This window comes from Biomphalaria glabrata, chromosome 16 (assembly GCF_947242115.1).
Source record: "Biomphalaria glabrata chromosome 16, xgBioGlab47.1, whole genome shotgun sequence".
Classification (NCBI taxonomy): domain Eukaryota; kingdom Metazoa; phylum Mollusca; class Gastropoda; family Planorbidae; genus Biomphalaria; species Biomphalaria glabrata.
The window spans coordinates 9,022,045-9,038,993 of record NC_074726.1 but is presented as its reverse complement, the minus strand read 5'-3'; the positions used below and the strand labels follow the sequence as shown (position 1 = coordinate 9,038,993).

The 16,949-nt window shown below is 35.4% G+C and overlaps 1 protein-coding gene across 1 annotated transcript; it reads right to left on the bottom strand.

The window, feature by feature from the left end:
- Positions 1 to 4,095: 4,095 nt before the first annotated feature.
- LOC106078767 (uncharacterized) lies at positions 4,096 to 8,484 on the bottom strand. Its single transcript, XM_013239775.2, has 3 exons — positions 8,044 to 8,484; positions 7,540 to 7,701; positions 4,096 to 5,039 (listed from the first exon to the last, which is right to left on the bottom strand). Exons 1-3 carry the CDS (start codon positions 8,237 to 8,239, stop codon positions 4,597 to 4,599), a joined length of 801 nt encoding a protein of 266 aa, XP_013095229.2. The 5' UTR covers positions 8,240 to 8,484; the 3' UTR covers positions 4,096 to 4,596.
- Between the last annotated feature and the right edge of the window lie 8,465 nt (positions 8,485 to 16,949).

The window sequence follows — 16,949 nt, the reverse complement described above, 5'->3', positions numbered from 1 at the left end:
TGCTATTAGAGCATGGAATGGGTTGCCTGAGCTAGCCAGGAAAACCAGTGACTTGGCAGAATTTAAGTCATTGGTTAATATGCATGACTAAATGCATGACGCGTAGGACGTAATCATCTTCTTTTTTGAAGTAACGTCTGTATTATATAAGATAAGATAAGATACAGTCTATGTCTATTACAGTCTATGTCTATTACAGTCTATGTCTATTACAGTCTATGTCTATTACAGTCTATGTCTAGAACAGTCTATGTCTATTACAGTCTATGTCTATCACAGTCTATGTCTATTACAGTCTATGTCTATTACAGTCTATGTCTATCACAGTCTATGTCTATTACAGTCTATGTCTATTATAGTCTATGTCTATCACAGTCTATGTCTATTACAGTCTATGTCTATTACAGTCTATGTCTATTACAGTCTATGTCTATTATAGTCTATGTCTATTATAGTCTATGTCTATTACAGTCTATGTCTGTTACAGTCATATTGCTAAAGAGCAACAGTTGAGCTATGCTTCTAGCTATACTTGCTAATACCCCTTCCTTCCACTCTTCTTTATTACCTGCTTCAACTCTCGCGGCATAGCTCACTGGGTCTATGCACTGTCACCAGGTCATCATGTGGGCAAGGTCACATAACCGCCTTTTTTTACATGGACGTCCTCTAGTTCCAAGAAATACACAGCGTAAAAATATTTTTTAAAAAAATCGATCAACAAGGGTAGGGCATCAACTTTGGTCATATTTCAACAGCGCTCTGTCGTCAAACAGCTGGCCTTGAGACTATTCAAATGTGCATGGCTGTATAAAGGTGTGCTGTATTTAACTTTAACGGAGGTCAAGTTAAATGTCCTTACTGTGTGTATGTTTAGCTATATTGTGTTAAAGCCCTAACGTTTCAGATATTTTTATAACCTAAGATTCCATCGACTCTTTCTTCTTGTAGTAATTTATTACCAAGTGATATGGTAGGTGGTGTAATACATTTGGGTTGGGGTAAAAATTTAATCTCGTTAAATAATGTTCTGTTAGTGCACCTATCACATTATACATAATAACAGCTGGAGTATAGGACGAACAACAACAATAGTCAGTATACATGCATACATTTAAATGTATAAAGAATCGAGTATGTTGTTGTACCCCACAAAGAAAAGAGTGTGAACTTATAAGAATACCAAGCTAATTTGTATTACAAAGTCGTCCCACTATATTACTAATTTACTGTGCTTTTATTTTTTTTAATATTCGTTTTGTATTCGGTTTTTTATAATCTACTATTTATTCACTTTTGAACACATCACTGATGTTTGAACAGACAAGAACTTATTTGAGGTATGAACGCATATCTTGTGTGTTATTGTGCTATACTAATCATGTATGTTTTTTAAATACATAATTGTAAAATAAATTTCCTCACGGATAATAAAGATTATTATTATTATGTTAGAAACGAAGAGTATTCCTTCTCTGGCCCTGCCAGGGTCGAGTTTCGTTTTGATTATTATAATTATTATAGCAGTCTTTCACTTCTTTGAGTGTGTTCCTTTTTTTAAACATGATAAATTGTTCATTTTATTGTCTGCAACCCTTAATATATTTATTTAGTATGTCAATTTCTTGTTAAGTGTCTACATTTAATGTCAACCTGGCAGCTCTAATGAATATAACAATCCATCATGAAAACTGTGGTGACGGGTTCAAATTGAAACATATAACACATATTTATTTTAAAAATAGATGACTCAGTTGGGTCATATCATTGTATACATCTATTTATTGTACATAAGAATGTAATACAGCAGAGGGATAAACAACAAATTTTGATGTTTCTTTTATTATAATTATTTACATTTATTACATAATAATCCTAAAACAGAAAAAAAGAAAAAAAAAACAAGCAATCTAAGGGAAAATAACAGCTAATTACTACCATCCATCTACAAATTACAAATCTAACTCCCTTTCTACTATTTAAACAAAATTAATTAATTAGTACTAAATGATGAAATTATTGTTTTACTTTTAATTGATTCGTGTATTATTCTGTGGCATTTTACGTCTCGAGAGATGATCTTTTCCCTTTGCAACTTCTTGTGTGACCAAAGAGGCCAATCCTTGATACACAGCTGAGGTCCAAGCTTGGGCATATGTAATTGTTATCGATTATAAATATGCTAAATTTCAACTTGATCCGGGAACAGGAATTAGGAGGGTTACATGTGTCAAAACGTAATAAGGGGACTAAATCCATATATATCTATGTATCGACATCTCTCATTAGGTAGCATCTGGTATAAACTTTGTCACATGTAAATTATGAGTGAGTCTGGTGTGAATGTACACTTTGGTTTCTTATAGTTATAATGTTTTTTGTTTGGTGTAATGCACAAATTGTAAGACAAATTTCCTTACGGATAATAAAGATTATTATTATAGTATTATTATATTATTATATCAAAATCAAACAAGATACAATTAATGAACTAATTATTTAATTTTTAAAAAGTTTATTCATGCCTTTTTTAGGTTCAATAAATAATTGTGCAAAGTTTGAATTTGATCCAATAATGAGAAGTAGGAGAAAGAACATGTTTAAACTTTTGACAGAAAGAGTGAGTTAATATAAGCTTTGGAAAAAGGTAATTAAATATAACGAAATATCTATGCAAGCTTCATATCTCTGCAACTCGGACATTTGTGGTGTTGTACGAGCGAAATGGGAAATGACGAGAATGGAAGTCGTTGGAGTCGTTTGCATTTTTTGTTCTACCTCTAAACAAGCTTTGACGGGGAACAAATGACGTTGACGGCTGTGACTTAATCTTATCTTATCTTATATAATACAGACGTTACTTTAAAAAAAAAGCAGATGATTAGGTCCTATGCGTCATGCGTTTAGTCATGCATATTAACCAATGACCTAAATTCGGCCAAGTCACTGGTTTACCTGGCTAGCTCATGCTCTAATAGCACTAGGGAAGAAGGAGCATATATACAAATTCGTCCTAGCATATGGGACGAGGAATGTGCCTTTTATCTTTGTGTCTTTCTGAGTATTTTACTAGATTTTGTTTTTGTATTAGTCGTATTAAGAACATATTGTCTACATTCAGATTATATATATCAATTTAAAAATTATATGATATGGTATACATATTTCCAAATCATTATGTTTGGTACTTAGAAATCACAGAAAACTTCGTATGGAAGGAGCGAAGAAGAAATACAGTATAAAAGAAGGACAAGTTCAAAGACATTGAACATGAAATTAATCTACATTACAATTTATTAAGCAATTTTTTTTAGGGTTTATTAAATAACTAGCTTTACCCACCGGCTACGCCCGTTAATTTTTTCCAAGGCTATAGATTTTTTTATTTTGTTATGGAGCCCCATCACTTTTTGTTCCTCATACTTCTATCAGTAATATAAAGGCTTACAAGTAAACGTTAACCCATACACTGCTCTGACCTACGAGTTCTAGCATCTATTTCTTAATTTGGACCGGCCCTGAAATCTGATTCTTAATAAATAGTCTTATTTACAATTTTTTTACAGACCGTTAAAAACAATCGTAAAAACATATCTTACAAACAAGATAAATTTAACTAAAAATACTTTAAAAAGAAAACACACAAAAAAAACATAAACGTGTGAAGTTATTTGTTTGGATCAGTCATCTAATTAAATTATTTTATAGACCTAGACTAACAATAATAAACCTGTGGCGGTTAGAAATATTTTTACCAATTGTTTTCGTTTAGCGCAATTTCATGATTTTAGCTTATCACTACGTTATGATTCTATCACTTGTTTAGACCAGTTGGAAAGTGGTGGAGGAAGAAAGAACGGGGTATCTGGGTGCTCGCATTTAAGTGTATCAATAAAAAGAAAAGGGAGCGACTTGAATTCGAACTCGAGGGCTAAGGCCTCCTCAGGCTTCGAAAGCCGACACGGTAACCACTGTGCCAGGGAAATGCTTATGAAATCAGGCTTTATAGTTGTTTATAGATATTTACAAATTTTTCTTTATACGCACCATAAAGGGGATTATTTTAACTTATACCACAATTTCAGTCAAGTACGAGATACAAAACAAAATAATTAACCACCAATAGTTAATTAACTAATTGTTTTTTTTTATTAATTAATTCTTTCTTTGGCATGTCAAAAGAATATAATGATTGTGCAAAATTTCAGCTTGATCCGAGATTCGGTGTGGAAGAAATAACGTGTACAAACTTTTAACAAGACAGACAGACAGACACAACAGTAAGTTGATATAAGCGTTGTAAAAAAAAAAATCATAGAAAAAGAAATTCTTTGCTGTAAATCCCTTTAATACCCTCCCCCTCCCCCTCCTATACACAAAATAAAATAAAGAATAAAACAAAGACCTGCTTTAGGAATGTTGGAAAACCGAAGACCATTTCACTACGTACGAATCATTGGTCAATATGATCTGAGATGTGCAAGAGTAAATAAAATGTGATTATTTCAATTAAGTAATTGCTTCGCACTAAAAAAAAAGAGTAAAAATAGAAATACATTCCTAGACCTTACATCTGGACAACTATATTTGCTTGCATTAATTAGCAGCCTTTCTAACGTTCACCATAGAAGTCTGGGTCGCGTTGTTGGTGATGAAAATCTTCGCTGCAATCTGTTTGTAAGCAGCAGTGGAGTCATTAAAAACTGGAGCTGGGTTCGTGGTGGTCATTGGTTGGGGCTGATAGAAGGGGCCTGCACCCATGAACAGGTTTTGCGGCGTGTTAACATAGGATGACGTCCCCTGGGACTGACTCTCCGATCCCGAAACCATGACCTGGACTGCAATTTGAGAGTCTTCAACGACTGTAGCGTGTTTCACACCGGAAGTGATGCACCCCGCTATCATCAGGAATATTCCTGTCAGTGCGACAAGGAAGAATGAGTAACTTGGAATGCGATCAACCTTAATGATATTCTGTTTATTGAGGTATACGTAAAGTTTGATCAGAAATACCACACACGCCGCATCAGCCAATAGACCTGTGGAGATATTTTTTTTAATTAAATAAAATATTGTAATATAATTTTTAAAACTATCTAAAACAGAAGAAATAAACCAGAAAAACTTAAGAAAATACTTTTAAAAAAAAACTATACTAAGAGTAATTGTATCGATAAGTTTTAATCAATCATGTAGCTAAAGGGAAACCCCGATGGTTTTGACAATTTTTAATATAAAATATGTTTTGATTTACAGATAATGAATATATTATTCTTTTTATTTTTAAATTTGCACTAATAACTTAGTAATTGATGTTTTTCCAACGTAATTTTCCTGCGCATCCAAAACAGTCAGACTTTCACCCGTTTCTATGTGACGTCACAAATACGTTTAATTTAATCTATTGACTTATTGTATAACGGGAGACCATACAGCAAAGTTTACATTCTCGTAAAAGAAATATATCTTGGTCTATGCAGTTAGATCTAGGGTCTTGTATGCAAAGAAAAAAATGCCTATTAAAAGTAGATTTACATGTTTGACTAACCACGGCAGTCTGTATCTTCTCGACCACTCAACACACAACAAACACTATCGCTTGGTTGTCTTGTCATGACCGACTGCCCATGGTCTCGACTAGCCTTACACTGACCAGTTTGTTCGAATCAGTCAGACACACGATCTATTTACTTCTTGGAACAGGGAAAGGCTTAGATGAAAATGTTACTTTTTTTCTCGAGTTGATTGTCCAATACTTTTAGATCTATTTACACAAGTATATATAACTGTATCATAGATCTGGACTTGGCCGTCACTAAGCCTAACAGCTACTGTAAGAAAGAAGCGATACGATTGGTTAAATCTAGTTTCTCTTTCAGTATTGTTGAGGGAAGTGACGCTTGAAATAGCTTAAAACGAAATCTCAAAGAATCCCGTTTTTTTTTTAATTGTCAAGAATTTACTGACTAATTTATTAAATATAAAAGTTTCTAAGCATTTAAATACAAAATGGTACAATGTATTACAACTTTTCACGCGGAATTTAAATATGTCAATAACTCAAATTTGAAAAACCTTCGGAGTTTCCCATTAAGTTTGAAATAGATCTACACTAAAAATAATAAATCTGTTCGATCATAAATATTTTTACCAACTGTCTTTTGTTTTTGGTAATTTCATGATTTTAATACGTAATGATCCCACTTGTCTGGACCAATTGAAAAGGGATGATAGAGAAAAAAGATGATATTTAGTTAAAAGAAGAGGGTATCTGTGTAAAAGAAGCGGGTATTATGATGAAAAAAGAGGGTATCTTTTTGAAAGTAGCGGATATCTGGGTGAAAGAACCGGATATCTGGGTGAAAGAAGCGGGTATCTGGGTGAAAGAAGAGGGTATCTGGATGAAAGAAGAGGGTATCTGGGTGAAAGAAGAGGGTATCTGTGTAAAAGAAGAGGGTATATGTGTAAAAGAAAATGGTATCTGGGTGAAAGAAGCGGGTATCTGGGTAAAAGAAGCGGGTATCTGGGTGAAAGAAGCGGATATCTGGGTGAAAGAAGAGGGTATCTGGGTGAAAGAAGAGAGTATCTGGATGAAAGAAGAGGGTATTTGGATGAAAGAAGAGGGTATCTGGATGAAAGAAGAGTGTATCTGGGTGAAAGAAGAGGGTAACTGGGTGAAAGAAGAGTATCTGGGCAAAAGAAGAGGGTATCTGGGTGAAAGAAGAGTATCTGGGCAAAAGAAGAGGGTATCTGGGTGAAAGAAGAGTATCTGGATGAAAGAAGAGGGTATCTGGGTGAAAGAAGAGGGTATCTGGTTATTCGCACATCACGAAAGCTACCATTCGTAAGCCTCCATGCTGAGATTATGAGATTAATCGCTTTTAGTACGGTCCACGTAGCTGGCAGTGTTCGGCAGGGTTCACATGTCTCGCTACAGGGCATGACCCCCGCATGCACCAGTTCTGTTTCAAGTCTAGTCTTAACCGTGTGACAAGTGTCAGCATCTGGGATTGTGGTTCTCTCGGATCCTAGCGAAGTATGCTCCTATCGGACAGTGCCTCGTGCGAAAACGTGACCAAAGTGCTTGAATCTTTCTGTCTACCTGTCAACATTCTTCATGAATGCTACCAGGCAATATTGGTCACTTTTGCAACATACATTTCAGTGCGTGGTAAAATTCTCAAAACTTGGCAAGTTTTTTAATCGTAAAGGCTACGTATTGACTTACAGTGACCCTTCCCCACTTCAGCGAAAAAGAGAAAGTAGTGTTTGTCTGTTCCAGACTTGCCGGAACTGCGACTCGAGTGTGGAAAGCTTATGACCTTGATCTGCATGGAAAGATAAAGCAGAACGTTTGCCCAGGGCTTTTGAAAGAGAGAATTTTAATTCCTATTATCCTTACTGAAACCGGAAATGAGGTCTCGGGCTTTGCGCTGAAATGTCTTCGAGGTCCACTGTTTAATAGGACAGTGATTACAAACCTACTGAGAACACTGGAACGCAAAATTAAATATGAAAAAGAAAACGTGGAAGATTTACCTGACAGTGTGGCACAGGCTGTGATGATCTTTGGGATGACAGTCATACATTTTGTAATGTGACAGCAACAGTCAGCGCAGAGCATGACCAAACTTAAAACTAAGCACAACGAGGCAAAGGCGATGGCTAATATAATAGTAAAGAGTATTGCCAGAGTGTAGCCTGAGAAATAACATTTTGAACCAATAATAATAGAATGATATTATACATCAAAGTAAGATTTAATAAGAGAAATATAAACCAGCAAAATAAAAATAAGACATTTAAAAAAAATATCTAAAGGGAAGAAACGTACACTTAGAGCCAATAATCTCCATATGTAAGTATTGTTTCCTTTTTTTCAATATCAAGCAAAATTAACAAATTACTACTATTTAATTAACTATTTGGTTAATATTTTTTAAAGTGATTCATCTGTTGTCTTCGACAATAAATAATTTGCAACGTTATTAGCATATTTTCTTATTTACATCATTCTGACTAATCATTATTTTTATTACATACCGTTGGGAGACCCTGTACTCGAATCTGCATCATAAGAACTGTATTGATACTGATAATCATTCGTCTGATCACCAAAAGAAAAGGAATATCCGTTGATCTCATACCATCCAGACGTACTCAAACCCGTAGAAAGTAGTATCACAGCTAACATGTACATCAGGAAGCTGCTAACCAATCGACATGTATAGTTCGCCATTGTTTTCGTCCGTAGGCCTACGTCACTTGCCTATGTAAAAAGATTCTTTTTATATCAATACTAGACTAATATGTAAGTGTAGTTGGTGTACTGTCAAGCAGCCCCATGTAGTACTCTGTAGAGTGCGGAATTGCTCTTCCAATTAACGACGCAGTGATTGCTCTTGAAACAGATCAGTTAATACAACCCGATCGATACAGAAGAATACGCGCTGCACCATTGTTCTCTTTGAAGACGATCTCATTCCCACATCATGCACCACCAATATGGTATAGAGAGGTAGGGTCGCACTAAGGTATATTGTATTAGTAGTGGCGTAGCTAGGATGGAAGTGGGGGGGGGGAGGGTACAAATTCGAAAGTCTCTCCGGGCCTCCACTTGAAGGGGCCCCCAAATGAATGTTATTATTGTTTTGACATTTAATACTAAATATTTCGCGACTGTCATGTAATCCTGCAATTCACTTGGAGTCAAAAATACTAGACAGCGTTGATCTTCTAGATGAAGATCTTCTACTGCACAGAAAGCATGACGTGAGGCGATATGAATTGAAATTTGTCTCTTGAGCATTATTTCGCCACTAAATAACTTTATTGTTCATTAAAAGATTCTTAATGCTACATTTTTAAAATGTTACTTATATACTGTACCAAGTGGAATTTAGACTTATTTATTTATTGAGTACATTATCTCATGTCATGATGTCGAATGTTAAAATGCAGGGACCCTAAATAGTTCAAGCCCACCCCCGGGGCCCACGAAATTCCTAACTACGCCACTGAGTATAAGAGAGGTGCGATTAGACTATGTTATAGAAAGGTACGATCTCGCGACGATATGGATAGATAGGGTTACAATATGGTAAATTGAGGTACCTTCACAATATGTTATATAGATGTACGGTCACACTATGGTATAGTAAGGTACGGTCAGATATAAGTATTAAATGTACCATCACTTGGTGTAGAAAGGTATGATCACATCAGTTTCTATTTCTGTAATCACCTCTTTCTCTTTTATGCTGCCACTACTTAATTTTAAGTTTGAAAATTGACCCATTGACTGTGTTGCTTTTGAACGAAAGTAAATATAGATCATAATAGAATTATATTAGGTTCTATCCAAGGCAAAAGACAAAGAGGAATGGAGAAACACGGTCGATGAATCTCGCGTGGTGCCCCAAACTGTCCAACAGGCTAAGTATAGGTGAAGGTGACAGTTGTTCTCTAATGTTGCTAATTAAAGTTGTTTTGAAACAATTTATGTACTTTGCATGTTTGCAGAGCCGTTCTTAGCCCACTGCAACCTTTGCGGTCGCAGTGAGCCCGCACTTTCATAGGCCCCGCGCTAATTCTAAATCTCCGGAAAACTCATGAAAATCTGTAGGAAAAATAGACAAAATGGTCGTTTTAGGGTGTCATTCAATATGAAAAAGGCAAATTGAACGCGCGATATTAAATGCATTGTCAGCTTTCTTTGAATAAAAATATAATAATAGGGCGAATTTTAACCAAAGCTGTAACTTCAATAATTTTTTTTTTTACTTTATGAGTCACTGGCATATAAATAAAGATCTAAATCTTTCTCGATCTCTTGAAAAAAAAAATTCAAAAGCGATATTTTTTAAATTCCATCGTGATTTTTGTTTTCTAATACAAAATCTTTATTTTCACTTATTATCCTTATCCCTACACAGACTGGGCCCCGTGCAATCTGTCTCGCATAGAGTCCCTGCATGTATGTCCTTTTATATACACTTTTGAGATATTAGTTTTAATTGTTGTTTGTATTTTTGGTTTTATTTCTGCATATATCTCACTCACCTAGCTGCTCTTCTACAAATAGGGATCTGACAACGTTAACAATGACATATCTTACAGAGATCGATTCAGTCAATTACTTGTTTATAATAGTAATAGTATTCATACACAGGTATGTAAGAAAAAACAAAAAGAAATGGGGGGGGAGCGGTATTTTCGGTCTGGTTAGTCTAAACAATGCGTGTTCAAAAGAATGCAAAGTCTTTCTGAGAAATATAAATGCACCTGTCACGCCTAACTGCACACATTGCGGCTAACCGTGTGTATTTGAGCTGACTAGGTAATTAGGTAAGTTTTGAATAATAGATAATCTGTGCATGAGCGTTAAGCATTTATTGTTAAAGAATTCGCCCCTTTTTTATGCGCAATGTTATTCTACTGCTGTTTGATTGTTCAGCATGTCTGGGTTTGCACAGATTCTTTGACTAAACTTAATTTAGTTTGAAATGTAATACGATAAGACAGATGGGTTATATAAGTAAAGTTGTTATGAAACAGAAGTTGTTTTTGCTTGAGTATCATTAGGAATGTTAAGTTTCTCTGGCTCTTTCTCTCTAAGTTTTTCTTTCTCTCTCTCTTTTTCTCTCTCTCTTTTTCGCTGTTACTCTTTTTCTTTCTCCCTCTCTTTCTTCTTTACTGTTTCTCTCTTTCTTTCCTTCTCTTACTTTAGATGTTTTTCTCTATCTCTCCTTCTTACTCTACTCATTCTCTCTCGCTGTTTCTCTCTCTCTCTCTCTCTCTCTCTCTCTCTCTGGTGTTGTTTTTCTTACTCTCTCTCTTTCTCTAGTGCTGTTTTGCTGTCTCTCTCTTTCACTGTTTTTTTCTCTCTTTCTTTCTTGCTGTTTCTCTCTGTCTCTCAACCTCTCCTCATTTGTCAAATTTCTCAATTTCTTTCTCTTTTAGTCTCTCTCTCTCTCTGTGTGTGTCTCTTTTTTTGCTCTATCTGCATTTGACTTTCTGTCTCCTGCTGTTTTTCTTTTTCTTTCCTCTTTAATTCTCCATATCCTTAGTCTCTCCCATCCTCTCTCTCTCTCTCTCTCTCTCTCTCACTTTAACTTAGCCTCCAGTTGCTTTCACTAAATGCATGTCTTTGTTTCTCTTGTTTCTCTTTTGGTCGTTTTTTTTGTTTCTGTCTTTATATCTCCTTCATCACCTCTTCAAATTTTTTTCTTTATATGCACCCTTGTGATTTTGTATTTGTCTGTTGTATCAGTCTTACTACAGAGGTTGCGATACGTAAATCAATCACTTAGAAGTTAAAGTTTGATCTACTTCCAAATAAAAATGCTTAGTTCCTGTAAATCCCACCAGTTCTTTATCTTCGAACGAAATTCACATTTGAATTACTATTATATTGCATTAGTGTTCAGTTTGTTCCAAACAATCAATCAAGAGATCCGATCCTTAACCGCTCCTCATTCTACGCAACTCACACATTTCTCAGCCCTCGAACCGTGGAGCCAGGGCTGGATTTAAGGGAGGGTATGCGGGTCCTAAGCCACTGGTCCTCCACAAGAAAGAGGCCTTCACAAAAGAGATAAAAGTATATCTGAATTTCGAAGGGTCGGGAACTTTCATTTTGTTCTTACAGTTTGTTAATATTTTTGCTTCGCATTTTTATGGCGGGTAACAGTGTCGTGATTAAGAAGTGTACGCTTGTAGCATGCTCGAAGTAAGTAAATACAGCTCCGATTTATGACAGTTCGTCTACCAAAAGCCTTGCCCTCCTCTAATTCAATTGCATTAAAAGCATACATTTTTTTTAAAGGAAAATTGAGATAAAACATTCCAGAGCTCTATGCCTTTCTTCTAAAATAGAGCATGTTTTTAGACCTAAGTATTTTCTTTCATAAGTGGATCTTAATTTTAGATTTGGAAAAAATGTAAGGGACTTTACAAAAGTCTGCCCATGGGACTCCAGATACTTAAATCCGAACCTGTGTCGAGCACATGTTCACATGGGACAAGGTCGCATACCAGGCTACTAACCTGGTTGTCTGTTGCAGTTCCGAGAATCACGTGGCCTAGTTGAGGCGTAGCTACCCGAGTTGTACTAGATCTAGAATTCATTCCTGGAATAGTTACGTCTCGTAGCGTAATGACCTACTTATTCTAAACGCTGTATGCTCCTTGACGGACAGGTTTGTACATGACATCGGATTTGGAGCGGTCAACTCAGGTAGTATCCTGTTTTTACTTACCACACGACTGGGTATGGAGTTCTTAGAAATCTATATATAGGTAGCTTTTGAAAGGCTCGTATTGCATTGTGACAAGCTATTATGTTTCCGATTAAACAAGTAAAATAAATAAAAAAATTAAAAGATCAAAATAATAATATATTTTAACAAAATCAATACATCCTTTATACAAGACTATTTTGCCAGTGACAACTAATGAATGTTAGATATTTTTAAAAACTAAAAAACTGTAACAATTTTTATCCTGCCATATTCTACCCCTCCCCCTTTCCGGAAACAACTGCCGGATGATAAGCGAATGTATATATCTTCTAGACTTTATATAATATTCTAATGATCGCCATTTAGATCAAGACTTTGAACACGGTGCGCACAATGTTCCTGAACATTAATTCATTAAGATCTTGAAAGGATTAAGAAAATACACAGATATTTTCAAGTTCTCTAGCCAAATTTAAATTTCTTTTTATTCTTTTAAAAAATTACAACGTTCAAACTAAAGTTTTCCCAGGGTGGCCAACGAGCTGATCATTCTTTCACCAACCAGATCTCTATACATCAACTGTTACAAATTGTTAAAGCCGTTTCTGATAACTGAGTACATCAAGGTTTTGAGTTTAGATCCCATGTCTTAGGTTTTAGTTTCCACGAAGGTGCCTATTGAATGGAATTGAAGCAGATGAGCTAACATTGTGCTCTTTATAACTAAAGAATGATAGATTTGAAAAAAAAAGAATGGAACATATTCTACCTCACCCTAATTCCCTCTTCCAGCAGCACAAAAATCCTCGTTAAATGTTTCTATTAATCTACTCAGAACCAAAGAATATAATATACTAATAATAGGCTTTTAGGTTCAGGGTTAGAAGAAGCAAAGCTAGTAAAGTGCCCCTTTTCAGACCATGCGATCTATAGGGATTATGTTGTAAAGGTCACGTGTTTCTGTTGTTAACGAGGATGTTATGTGGACAGCCTAACGACCAACTGCCTTTACTTTTCCCAGTTCATGTCAGGTACCCATCAAAGCTGGGCGGACTCAGAGGCGCTATAAAAATCCCGAAAGAAAAATTCGCAGTCTTCATCAGGATTTGAACCCGGGACCTTCATGTTCGGAAGCCAAGCGCCTTACCGCTAAGCCAGCGTGCGAGTTAAAAAAAAGTTGCGCAAAATGTTCCTGAACGTCTATTAAATTATTCAACTCTTTAATGAATTGGACCTACAAGGGAAAATACCCGAAGACGTAATCTGTGCAAGATAAAGATTCTCTAGCTATTCTTTTTTTTTATATATTTTGAAAAATTATAACTGTTTTCCCAGTGAGGCCGACTAGCTAGTAAATCTTTTCCTTAAGATATACACAAAGAGTCCAATTTCTAGGAAAATAGTTACAGCCATTTTCGAGAATCGCATCCTCCTAAACAGTGCTCAAGAATTTTGAAGCTGTATAGATGAATCGTACATAGTGAAAACTTTCATAAAATGCATGTAAAAAAGAAAAAAAATGAATTCAGACATAGGAAAAAAAATGTAAACAAGATTAATCGAAATTACAACAAACAAAAAAAGTTTGTGTCTTACACAAAACTCTTAGTGGTTGAAGGTGATCTGCTAGGTAAGAAACGCTGGTAACAACGCATGTTTCAAGATCTTCAGCAAGTGTATCAGAAGTTAAGAAGTAAAAACCAAAAATAAAAAAATAAAAGGAAGTGTGCGGGGAGAATGAGATACGTTTTGTTAATGGATCCCATTGGTAGTAACGCCGTAACCAATTCTTTGAAGTATTTAGTGGGAGGAAGTGATGCTTAATCCCCTTTCCCATTGCTACGATCATGAATTTTTGTAACACTAGTATTGCTTTAATTTTTTTTTTATTTTTTAGGGAGAGAGGTTTGAACCTCACACCTCACAGCCCCCCCCCCCCTCCTTCGATGACACTTGGTGACAATAGCATGCTTTTTTTTCTAAGACTGTTGCTTGAAGTCTCGTTAAATTTACTTTATCAATGAAGCTCTGCGACTTGTAAGATAATAAATAAGTGGGTCAAATGTTTCCGAGTGGGGGGGGGGGGAATATTTTATTTCTCGAGGGGTTGAGCCCCAACTCCTCCCGGCTACGCCCATGGGTAAATATAACTTTCGTAGGTCTTTAACTTATAATAAATACACATAACACTTTCATTGAACTGCAAGGCCACCCCCAGTAAGGCCAACAACACTATACAACAAGCAATAACAATTGATTTTTTTTTTCAATAGAAATATTTTTGTGCAACATAAAACCTAAATAATCACCTTAAGAACTAAATTGAACACCGAGCGAAGCCAAATGTTAACCGAATCTCAAGATGATCTACATACATTTTATTTGTAGTCTAGTCGCTATTTCATAGGATCTCATATTTTCACCGTTATGTTTATTTATAAACTTTCTTTATGTCAGAAACAACTCTTGCTTGCAACTTGAGGATGTAATACATACAACCTTTTTTTTTTCTTTTTGTAAAGAGCATTCGTTTCACTTCACTACTTTTTGTATAATAATGTATATAGAGCGAATATCTTAAACGCTCTAAAGAAATTTTTAAAAGCCGCTTATTTGAATGACAACGCAGTGGAACGTTAAACATTTGCTCTGACTAAAAACAATTTTTAAAAATGTGTTAAAATAATGCATAATTATCAAGGAAACTATTACAAAAAGGCAGTAATGAAATGAAAAATGAAGCACGACTTTTTAATACATTAACGTGCCCAAATATTCAAAGTCAAGAAAAATAAAAGACATCTAAAATCATCTTCTTGGAATAACGAATACTTATACTCAAAACTTACAATGCCTAGGGGGTAATAACCATTGAAAAGCGGACAATAATCTGTATATATAATTCTCTACGTCGCCCAACCATGCACGCACGCCGACTCTCCAACTCTCAATAAAAAGACATGGAAAGATAATTCTTTTATTTCTGCTAGTTAGACTAGAGTTATCCCACGTAACTCTCGCTGTGACAGAGCGCGGCTCAAAAGAAAAAAGAGGAGGGGGGGGGAGAACAAGTAATCTTCTTCTTCTGTAACTTCTGTATATATAATTCTCTAGGTGGCCCAACCATGCGGGACACAACGCACGTACGCCGACTCTCTAACCCTCCTCCCGCCCACTCCCGTTCGCACCTGCGCTTTTCTCGCTCTCCAGGCATGCAGACACAGTCGTTTGCCCAAACCCACCCAAATTGGACAACTGTGTCTTTCGTGAAGTGTTCACCCGTCACTAAAAAGCGGCGCATGCTACGCCGCGGGTCGGCTAGTAAGACAATAATTGCAATAATACAACTTACAACTATATCATTCAACAATGTAAAAGTTATTTCCTTTATTCGTTATCAAACAAAATAATTAATTACCAATAATTGATTGACTAATTGTTTAATTTTTTATTCGATTCATGTTTTGTTAGGTACAATTAATAACTGTTTTTTTCAGCGTAACCCGATAATGGATGTGGTAAAAATAACGTGTACGAGTGTTTAAGGGGACCAAACCCTACACATTTAGACATAGCTGTAAATACTGATGGTATAAATTCAAATAATTAATTACCAATTAATTATATCATTAATATTATTAATTAGTTATTCATTTATTGGTTATTTTTATTGATTCATGTCTTGTCTATGCAAATTTATAATTGTGCAAAGTTTCAAATCTATCCGAGAATAGGCGTGGGAGAGATAACATCTATGAATTTTTACCAGACGGACAGACTTGATATAAGCTTTGCTTAAAAACAAGGTAAAACTCTACGGCTTTATAGCAAGAGCCTCAGGGTTCGTAAAATCTATTCTGAAATATCAGGAGTGTAAAGAGAGAGAGAGGCAGACAGAGAAAGCTATTGGAGGACAACATAAAGACAGAGAAGCATAAAGAGAGAGGCGGTTGTCAGATGTGTGGGGGGTTAACAAAATAACAGACAAAGGGACAGGTAAAGCTGGATTACAATGGACTTCATTCACCAACCGTAAACAAACACTATTTCATGCTCTTCCCTATCTATTCTATACAGCTTACGATCTAATTGGGATTCAAAATAATGGTAATAATAATAATAATCTTTATTATTCATAAGGAAATTTTCTTACATTTTTTTTGGATATCACGTGACCGTATTTTTTCATTGTTTTATTAATGGTCATCATGTGACAGTTGGTTTTTTTTTTTTTGGTGAATGAGGTCCATTACGCTTTTGATTAATTTTTTTTTTACTTTTGAATTTGCCACTAGTGATTTTTTAAATATATTTTTATCACAAAATCTAAGGATTCTTTTTGGTTGAAAAAGAGTCATAGCAATCATACTGAAACTATAAGCCGCAACTGTCTACGAACACTATCCTTCCTTCATCCTAACAAACTGTTCCTAAACACAGTAACTTTGTTACACCCCTGGAAATACCCGTGAAAATAATTGATGATGGTCCTGCTTGAACATCGTCCAAATACAACAAGCTGCAGGGTTTCTTTCTATGGCTATAGAGATAGCTATACAGAGCTAGGTAGACTGAGAGGCGCCCAAAGATCCCGAAATTAAAAATCCCAGTCTTTACCAGGATTCGAACCCGGGACCAAGATTAGATCAAGATCTAATTTTAAGAACTACACTTTGTGCAGATAGTTTTTTACTTTGACGCACTAAA

Bases quoted from the DNA above. Each gene is read 5' to 3' on its own strand.
- LOC106078767 (XM_013239775.2), bottom strand. From the start codon at position 8,239: ATGGCGAACTATACATGTCGATTGGTTAGCAGCTTCCTGATGTACATG. The intron at 7,702-8,043 runs GTATGTAATAAA...GTTATTTCTCAG, and splicing joins GAGTACAGGGTCTCCCAACG to GCTACACTCTGGCAATACTC. The intron at 5,040-7,539 runs GTAAATCTTCCA...ATATCTCCACAG, and splicing joins AGCCTGTGCCACACTGTCAG to GTCTATTGGCTGATGCGGCG.